The sequence below is a fragment of the Octopus bimaculoides genome, chromosome 13 (genome assembly GCF_001194135.2).
Source record: "Octopus bimaculoides isolate UCB-OBI-ISO-001 chromosome 13, ASM119413v2, whole genome shotgun sequence".
In the NCBI taxonomy this organism is placed as follows: Eukaryota; Metazoa; Mollusca; class Cephalopoda; order Octopoda; family Octopodidae; genus Octopus; species Octopus bimaculoides.
Window position 1 is genome coordinate 9524761 of NC_068993.1, and position 9307 is coordinate 9534067.

At 36.0% G+C, this 9307-nt stretch overlaps 2 protein-coding genes across 2 annotated transcripts in view; one reads left to right on the forward strand and one right to left on the reverse strand.

The window, feature by feature from the left end:
* The window catches only part of LOC106875942 (gem-associated protein 5), a 392253-nt gene extending 387891 nt beyond the window's left edge, over positions 1-4362 (reverse strand). The window contains exons 1-3 of the mRNA XM_052972568.1: positions 3852-4362; positions 2303-2487; positions 592-755 (exon numbers count right to left, since the gene is read on the reverse strand). Of these exons, the coding sequence (XP_052828528.1) occupies positions 592-755; positions 2303-2487; positions 3852-4265 (763 nt within the window). The 5' untranslated portion in view covers positions 4266-4362. The remainder of the gene's footprint in view (positions 1-591; positions 756-2302; positions 2488-3851) is intronic.
* Positions 4363-4393: 31 nt separating this feature from the next.
* On the forward strand, positions 4394-9301 carry LOC106876561 (uncharacterized). Its single transcript, XM_014925195.2, has 3 exons — positions 4394-4561; positions 7726-7854; positions 8653-9301. Exons 1-3 carry the CDS (start codon positions 4504-4506, stop codon positions 8847-8849), a joined length of 384 nt encoding a protein of 127 aa, XP_014780681.1. The 5' UTR covers positions 4394-4503; the 3' UTR covers positions 8850-9301.
* The last annotated feature ends 6 nt before the right edge of the window (positions 9302-9307 follow it).

A 9307-nucleotide genomic window follows, 5' to 3' on the forward strand; every position in this document is an offset into this window, starting at 1 on the left:
CACATGTGAATCGTTGGCGATTTTCTTCCTCCATCTTCCCTTCTATTGGACTTTCTTCTGTTTCTGAAGAAGAGCGTCTGCTCGAAACGTTAAGCCATCTTTCTTTCCTTCCCTGAACGTCTGCTAATACTTTACATGTGCCACATCCTTGCATTGTTGTTTTTTTGTGTTTGTAGTTCCTTTGGAGATTTACTATATACATACATACATACATATATATATATATATATATATATATATATATACATGCACACACACACTCATGCTAGGGCTGGATTAAGACCCATAGAGGCCCCAAGCACTCAAAAGATTTTAGTGCTTCCATATATATATGATTCAAAATGTAAACAATAATAAACCAGAAAATTAATTTTTATTCTTAAAAACTAACAGAAAAATGGGAAATAATGTTTATTTTTTTATGCTTCTACTTTCTATTCTTTTACTTGTTTTAGTCATTTGACTGTGGTCATGCTGGAGTACCATCTTTAGTCAAACAAATCAACTAGGCCACACGCCTTCACTCTATGATCAACCAAACCAAACCAAAAATCCTACAATGAGAATAAGTAAAAAGAAATAAAATCTCACTTGTGTCTGTTTCCGCTTCGTTGGGTTTCTGAGCACAAAACTGTTCCCCAGGCTGGGGACACCACACCAAAGATGTTATATCATCATGATGGCCTGGAAATTTCTTTACAACTGTTAACGACGTGGTAGATACATTCATTAAAATAATGTTTCCAGATTTATAGCTGAAAATAACAGAAATACATAAATATTTTATGATGTTTTACTAAATCAACACAAGACATTATATTATATTTATTATCATTATTTTTGCTTCGATTATTTTTCTCCTCTTCTGGCATGAGCTAGATAATTCCTAAAGCAATGTTCCACAGTTGGATGTTCTCCCTAGTACCGACTCTTAGTTGTTTTACAAGGTGTTATTCCACATCTCTGAACATTGTAGTGTTGCCGGATGTTTTGTTTGTGGGTTTACTGACATGGTATCAATGTGAAGACACATGATTATAAAGACACACATGATGACTGTCAATTTGTTAAACTTTTACTGTCAGATTCTCTTGTTTCTGGGGGCTTTTTTTCAGTGATCATAGGACATACCATCTCTCATAAAGCCAGCAGTGACTTGCACTTCTTGTTGCAGATGTGGCATTCATATTTATATTGCAGTGGAATATTCACCCTGTACAGCACCTCCATTGCATACATGTTGTACCTTATGAGTTCAGATCAACTGGAATTTTTTTACCACAGAGATTGCGTATCAGCTGAGCTGCTAGGAATTGGTTGTCTTCAACCTGAGGCCTTGCAGTGTATGCAACTTGTGAGGCAAACTCATTTGCAATCATCATACTCAAAACAATATATATACATATATATAATACCTTGCTGGAAACAGGTGAAGGTTGGCATCCAGCCATAGAAAAATCTGCCTCATGCAAGCGTGTAAAAATGGATGTTAAATAAGATGAGGATATATACAAAGAAGATGGAAAGGAAAGAGCTGGAACACCCATAGGAATAGATCTGCTCAGTCATGGCTGAGGCTAAACAACAATCAATCTTTCCTCTTTGCTGAGTTGAAATCCTTCTACGGCTCACTCCACTGATAGACTGGATATGAAAATCCTCACTTGTACGATGGTGACGCTTATTTATGGCCATCATGAGATGTCTAGACAAAGATATACACATACAGCTGCGTGGTAAGAAGTTTGCTTCCCAATCACATGGTTCTGGGTTCAATCCCACTGAGTGGCACTTTGGGCATGTGTATTCTACTATAGCCTCAGGCTGGCCATAGTCTTGTAAGAGGATTTGGTAGACAGAAAGTGAAAGAAGCTTATTGCATGTGTGTGTGATTGTGTCTGTCCCCTACCACTGCTTGACAACTGGTGTTGGTGTGTTTACATCCTCATAACTTAGCGATTTAGCAAGAGAACAATAGAATAAGTGGTAGGCTTAAAAATAAAAGTAAATGCTGGAATTGATTCATTCGATTAAAATTTTTCAAAGTGGTGCCCCAGCATGGGCACAGTCTAATGACCAAAACAAGTAAGAGATAAAAGATCTATATAACCCACACCAGTATGTAACATGGATATCTGATCAAATCCACTCACAAGGGCAAGTGTCTTCTTTAGTAGAAGACACTTGCCCAAGGTGCCATGCGGTAGGACTGAACCTGAAGCCACATGGTTGGGAAGCTTCTTAACCTATAGATCAAAATAAAATTTCTAAAAATGAGAAACAAAAAGGAAAGTTCACTCACCCAACAGCCAATAGATCCAAATTGTGAGGAGAAAAAGTCATACAAGAGACTTGACATTTCTCAGGATGATGTAACTTTAAAGAACAGTTTGTATCAAATTTAAATAAAGCAATAAAGCCCCTTTCATCACCAGTGATGACAAAATCGGGTTCAGACAGCGACCATGCTGTAGCAGTGACTTTTGACTGAAAGTAGAAATAGACAAATTTATAAATGGATTGCCATGCATGAGTTTTCAGTTGTTTGATCAAATGGGTAAACAAATTCATTGAATTAGCATGTAAGTGGCTGAGTATTCCACAGACATGGATACCCTTAATGCAATTCTCAGGTGGAATTAGTATGAGACAGTATGACAAAGCCAGGCCTTTTAATTTCAGGTATACTCTGATGGATTTCTTAATAGGAGCAGGGGTGGCTGTGCAGGTGAGAAAACTGCATTGCAACTACGTGATCTCGGGATCAATTCTGCTGTGCAGAACCTTGGGCAAGTGTCTTCTACTGCAGCCCCAAACTGACTAATGCCTTGTCAGTGAATTTGGTAGACAGAAACTATGGAAAACTTTACCATGTATATATGAACATACACACAAGCATATATATATATACACACACACATGCATATATATATATATATATATACACACACACACACACATGTGCATGCATATATATATATTCTTTTCTTTTACTTGTTTCAGTCATTTGACTGCAGCCATGCTGCAGCACCACCATTAGCCAAACAAATCGGCCCCAGGACTTATTCTTTGTAAGCCTAGTACTTATTCTATCAGTCTCTTTTGCCGAACTGCTAAGTTACAGGGATGTAAACATACTAGCATCGGTTGTCAAGCGATGGAATTTCTAGCCGAAAGTTGTACTAACAGTTCCATCAATTGCATAAATCAAATAGAATGCCTATAATGTTTTGAGATTAATTTAAGAAACATCGTTTTTATTATTTATGTTAAGCGTCTAGTATTGATTTATTTAAATGATCAATTGTCTTTATTACATGAGTCATGCGGGTTCAAATAAAGATCGAAATAACAGGACAACCACATGGGTTATGCGTTTTACGAAGCTGGCACCAAATTTGCGAAACGTCCTCTAGAGTATGGTGAAATTAAGTTAAAAAATATTGTAGTGGCGAAAAGAATTTTCGGTATAACTTTCCAAGTTGTTTTTGTCATAGTCAGAACTTCACACATGAGTTATATTAAAAAGAATGTTGTGGAGGTAAAGCATACGTACTCCACCCGTTTTCGGCGTAACAAAAACCCTAACCCTAAACACCGGGTGTATGTATTATTTACTTTCGCCAGAATGTTTGCGTTATTTTGAGAAGAATAAACTATGGGAACATACTGATGAACTAACGCAAACAGTCCGTGCATCTCTTTTAATAAACACCTTGTTTATTCATGAAAACATGCTAGAGTTCTGGTTTGGCTGTGACAAGAAAAACTAGAAAGAACACGGAAGATGTAATGCTGTTAAAATACATTTTAATCATAATTTTTAATTGCTAGAATAATAAAATACATACTTTATGCTTATCATGATATTGTATTTCTTTCTGACTGAATACGTCCCACAGGTGGACGGTTCCGTCATCACAGCATGCAACAGCGAGGACCAAATCGTCGTCTTTGGCTATTCTGTGCCGCGGTCCTAAAGCTGTAACGTGCACTTTTTCGGCATGAGACAGAGAAGCGAGTAAATTGTAACTTATTAATTCATTACTCGTCGACGTAACGTCCGAATCCACCGCCAATTCTGCCGCTGTGGTCAGTTTATTTACTTTAAAAACGTTGAGGAAGTTGCGAGAGGCACACACAAACACACCAATTTCATTCCCGTCGCAACCATAAGACGTATACCAAGTTGGAGAAGGTGGTAAAAGACTTTCAAGCACTTTGCACGGCTGGTCAGCATACACTGCGTCTTTTCCATCAGCCATAGTATTCTTTTAAAACCTCACTGGAACGGTAACTAGATATCAACAAGTTCTTTTTAGTCACCCTACTTGTGCGTAGTTTCACTTCTGTCACGCCGTAAATACGAAATAGCGCGCGCATATCACGTGTCTAGGCGGTATCAACGACAAAACGTCCCTCCTGAATGTCGTGTCTCGTCCAACTTCGGAAGTCTGACAAGAGATACTAAAACAAAACAAAACGGAATTAATAATAAAAAAGATGGGCTTTTATACTTTCCTTGGCCCTCTGTTCTTATTAATAGTTCTCGTAAATAAATGTAAGTACGATCTGTTAATTATTATAATTTGTGTGCTGGTGGGAGGTTCTCTGTTTGGTGTACGTAAACAGAAATGATACCTTAATTTTCAAATTAATCATTTGACCCGATTGACAACTAACATTAATTAAAACCAAGATAATTATCATTTTATGGTGTATATATATATATATATATGAACATGAAACAGCACACCTTAGTATTTTTGTAAACACTCTGGCGATTCCATTTAATCTTCTAAATCTTAATGAGTCATTGAGGGATCCTGTGATTTCTATGACTAATTAAACAATGAAACACCAAACTCAAGGATTTATTTTAGACATTCTAATATGTTGTTTATATATGATCCCTTGTGTTTTATACTGGAGATCTTTGTTTACGTACATATTTGACAACTTTTGTCCTCCTTTTTTAAATATTAAAAAAAAAAAATCTACACCTATTGCTACCTGCAATTGGCATTTCCGTTTCTCTTGTTTTGATTACCTGAATATGACAATGTGTAATGACCACACTTTTGTTGGGGTGGGGTGTTAGCGATGTGGTACGTATTACTTTTCCAGCATACTCTTTGACTTAATGGGGGTATTTAACTTGTTACTCTGTGATTCACCTGTAACTGTTTGCAGATAACGAGAAACTACCGTTTGATCCTCTATCTGACCGCTGACCAGGTAGAAATAGCTGCCAAATCTTAAGTAAAAAATACATTCCGTACCAATTCCCAAAAATACGGGATGGTCATGGTGGGGATGTCTTTGATCAAAAGACTGGACGTTCGAGACACACCTGGGGTAAACAATTACAAGTTATTTATTATTATAATTAAAATATGTGGGTGTTGTTTCGTTTGATACTGTCCTAATTGTTGACTAAATAGTCGTAGAATTAGATAATAATAATAATAATAATAATAATAATAATAACGAAATTATTGTGTATGGTGCTCAGGTGCACTACAGCTCATCAAAGGTGCGTGTACAGTAAATAGAATTATGTACAAAAGTCAGGTAAGTGAACAGTGTATGAGACATGATATACGTGTGCATGCGTATGGAGGTGGGGGGTATTTCGGGAAATTATAGTAGGGTTTCACACTTAATAAAGTTTACGCCCTTAGTTCAAATTCAGGATTATAGTCATTGCATTTTACTTGCTACTTATTAGAATGGACATTTATCAAACAAGGCAGAACCTGTTTTGAAGCAAATTGTGGTGTATGTAAACTGCAGTTTCTGTATTGAACATGGCGGGGTTAATCTCTAGTTTAACACCCGATCACAAAAACGAGAAAAAAAAATAGGTAATAAGTGTGAAACAATGTGTAGTGAACGAATATGAAAAAGAAAAAAAAAGGTTAAAATGCGCGCTGACGAACGGTGGAGTGGGGGAGCGGACTCGGAAAATACTCGATGTGAATTTTCCGAGTCCTCTCCCCATCCCACCCCGTTCGTCGGCGTAATTTTTTTATTTTTTTATATTCGTTTACTACACATTATTTTACACCTATTTCACTATTTTCTTTCATTTTTGTGCCCGGGTAGGGGTGGAGCGTGATAAGCAGCGTAGGAGTGGCTGTGGTAAGCAGCTTGCTTACGAACCACATGGTTCCGGGTTCAGTCCCACTGCGTGGCACCTTGGGCAAGTGTCTTCTACTATAGCCTCGGGCCGACCAGGTTATAGGATGATAGACAAAGTTGGCCTTGTAAGAATTTGAACAGAGGACTTGAAGGGTCATAACTAAATACATTCTTTGCTCGCGTTCACCCAGGAGGTAGTTTCGCCTTTCAATCTTCCAGAATTGATAAAATAAGGTACTAGTAGGGAAGTCCTCGTACCCTTATAATCAACTCCTCCACCCACCTTAGTTGTATCTCTTTTAGACATCAAGGTTATCGGGTTTTTATTTGTATTTGTATAAATCGTTTGTATGTTTCTTTACAACAGTTTGATGAGGTCAATTCAGTGTAGAGACACTGCAGCCCAATTAATACAAAAGACGATTACAAATCAAGCTTATTTACGTTCTGTTAGCTAGTAAAGTACTGCTGTTTAGATCTAGTTTTCAAAATCTAGTCACGTAATCCTCTTTTTCATGCTAAGTAGGATAAATGTAAATGCTTATTTCAAATATTGGCATGAGGCCAGTAATTTCAGAGGAGGAGATAAGTCGATTACATCAACCCCAGTGATCTACTGGTACTTATTTTATTGACCCCAAAAGGATGAAAAGCAAAGTTAATAGCTCCAGAATTTGAACTCAGAATGTAAAGTTGGACGAAATGCTGCTAAGCATTTTTCCTGTCATGTTAATAATTATGCCAGCTCACTAACTTATGGTTACAAATTTTGGCACAAGGCCAGTAGTTTTGGAGCAGGGAGTTCCCAGTGTTCAACTGGTCCTTATTTATCAACCCTGAAAAGATGAAAGGCAAAGCTGACCGTGACAGAATTTGAACTCAGAACGTAAAGATGGATGAAATACTGCTAAGCACTTTGCCCATCGTGCTAATGATTCTACCAGTTGACGAGCTTGGGATAGATGTAAATATGATAAAAATTGTTTTTTTTGCTGGCACAAGATCTGAAATACTTTTATTTTGGAATGGCAGCACTGAATTAACCATTAAGCAAAAATAAGTACATGTTTAGGGTATCAAGGGAAGCAGGGCACCACAGAAATGGTGTATGGTCTACAGTACAAAAGAAATCACTTTCAGTTTGCTAAAATAATACTCTAAGTGGTTTATATGATCTGAAATATTATTTCGAAGTCTTCATGGTATCATAGTGAGGATCTGATCAAAGATTTTGTAGTTAAATAAAGTAGGAGAAAACTTTTCAAATATAAATAAAGTGGAAGTATACAAAAATAAACATTATTTCCCATCTCATGATTAGTTCTGTTTCATTTTGAAAAATAGAAATATATTGTATGGTTTATTATTGATTATCTTTTGAATTACATATATATGGGAACAGCAAACTCTTTTCAGTGCTTAGAAACTCTATGGGTCTTAATCTGGCCTTGCAGAATAGGGACACTGTGTTTAATTTTTCTTTTGTGCAAGCTGTCGAGTTTATCCTGAACATGCTGTGCAATGTTGACAGAAACAAATATATTCTAGAATACACTATAACATCTTTCTTCTATTTTGCAGCAAGCGCCATCAAGTGTTATTCCTGTTCTTCATTCGACGACCTAAATTGTGGAGATGCATTTGACTTCAAGTATGTGAAGGCTTATGCTTGCGCAGGATCTTGTAAAAAGACAAGAGGATTAACCAAAAGTAATTATGCAAAAATCATTTATCTAAAAACTCTCCTTTCATTTCTGTTTCTTAACCCTTTTGCATTCAGATAACTCAACTGTAATACTTATCCATTCACATTTTGAATTGTGCACTTTATCAAAGATAAGAGATTTCAGTGATGTGAAGGTTTATTTTTACAATGACATCATAGGGTAGGTCAGATAAAGCCGATTTGAATATAAAACAAGTAGAATATTTGAGCCAGATATGGCTGTTTTAAATGCTAAAAAGTTAATCTTACCAAATTAATAATGAATAAAAAGAAAATTCTAAATCAGTTACCTTCTAAAAACATAACTTTAATTAACTAACTCACAATCTGTATAATTTTTTTTAAGTGGGGTCTTTTGTATATTTTAAACACCTGAGACTGCCCCTGGTTCAATCAAATTTTCTATTTTAAAATGATCTACATTAAAATCTTCCATCAGTATTTCATATTAATTTATGTTCCCTAAACCTGCTTAAAACAAGAACCTATTTTACTAAATTTTTTATCATTTTCAAAACTAATTTAAACAAAAGCAGAGTATTTCAGCACAAAAATGGAACTGAAAGTGTTAAATGTAACTAAAACTGTTGAAAATCATTCAATTACTTGTTTCATTTTTTTAATCTGATATTCTGAGATGAGAAATTATTAGCATTACAATTACTCTATTCTCTCTGTCCCATACCTGACTCCCTCTCTCTCTGCTCTCCACCTCTCACTTGAGTCCCTTTCTCTTTCTGTCTGTCTGTCTCTCTCTCTACTTCTCATTTTTCTCATTACAGACAATGATGCAGAAATAAACAGAATGTGTTCCTCGCTAGAAAAGGATTCTTGCTACTCTTCACCTTACAACGACATTGATGTTACGGCTTGTGTCTGCAACACAGATTACTGCAATTCAGCACCACTAAAACACGTCTCTAGTATCACTTTAAACTTTTGTCTGGCTACTCTTACATATCTTCTAATACATCCATGAAATCAGATTTTGCATTCCATTCATTTGATTTCATATCATTTAATTCATATCACATCATGTCATAATAAGCACTTTCTTCATATCAACTTTGCCTTTCATCCTTTCAGGGTCGATTAAATAAGTACCAGTTATACACTGGGGTCAATGTAATCAACATAATCCTTTCCCCCAAATTTGAGGCCTTGTGTTTCCAGTAGAAAGGATTATTCTAATGGTTGTTGCAACATCCTTTAAGCTTTAATCTTTACACCCTGATAAGTTTCAGTCATTGAATTACCACCTTCTTAATGCAAATCCTTCAAGTTTTGTTTGAATTAATGTCCCAAAGATACTATCAATAAACCTGGCTCAACCAGTAATGCTTCTTGATTTATGAATGGCTTAGAAAATTATTTTAAATATAAGGTTAGGAGCTCAAAATTTGATACAACTTTTGCTTAGGGTTCATTACTCCTCTG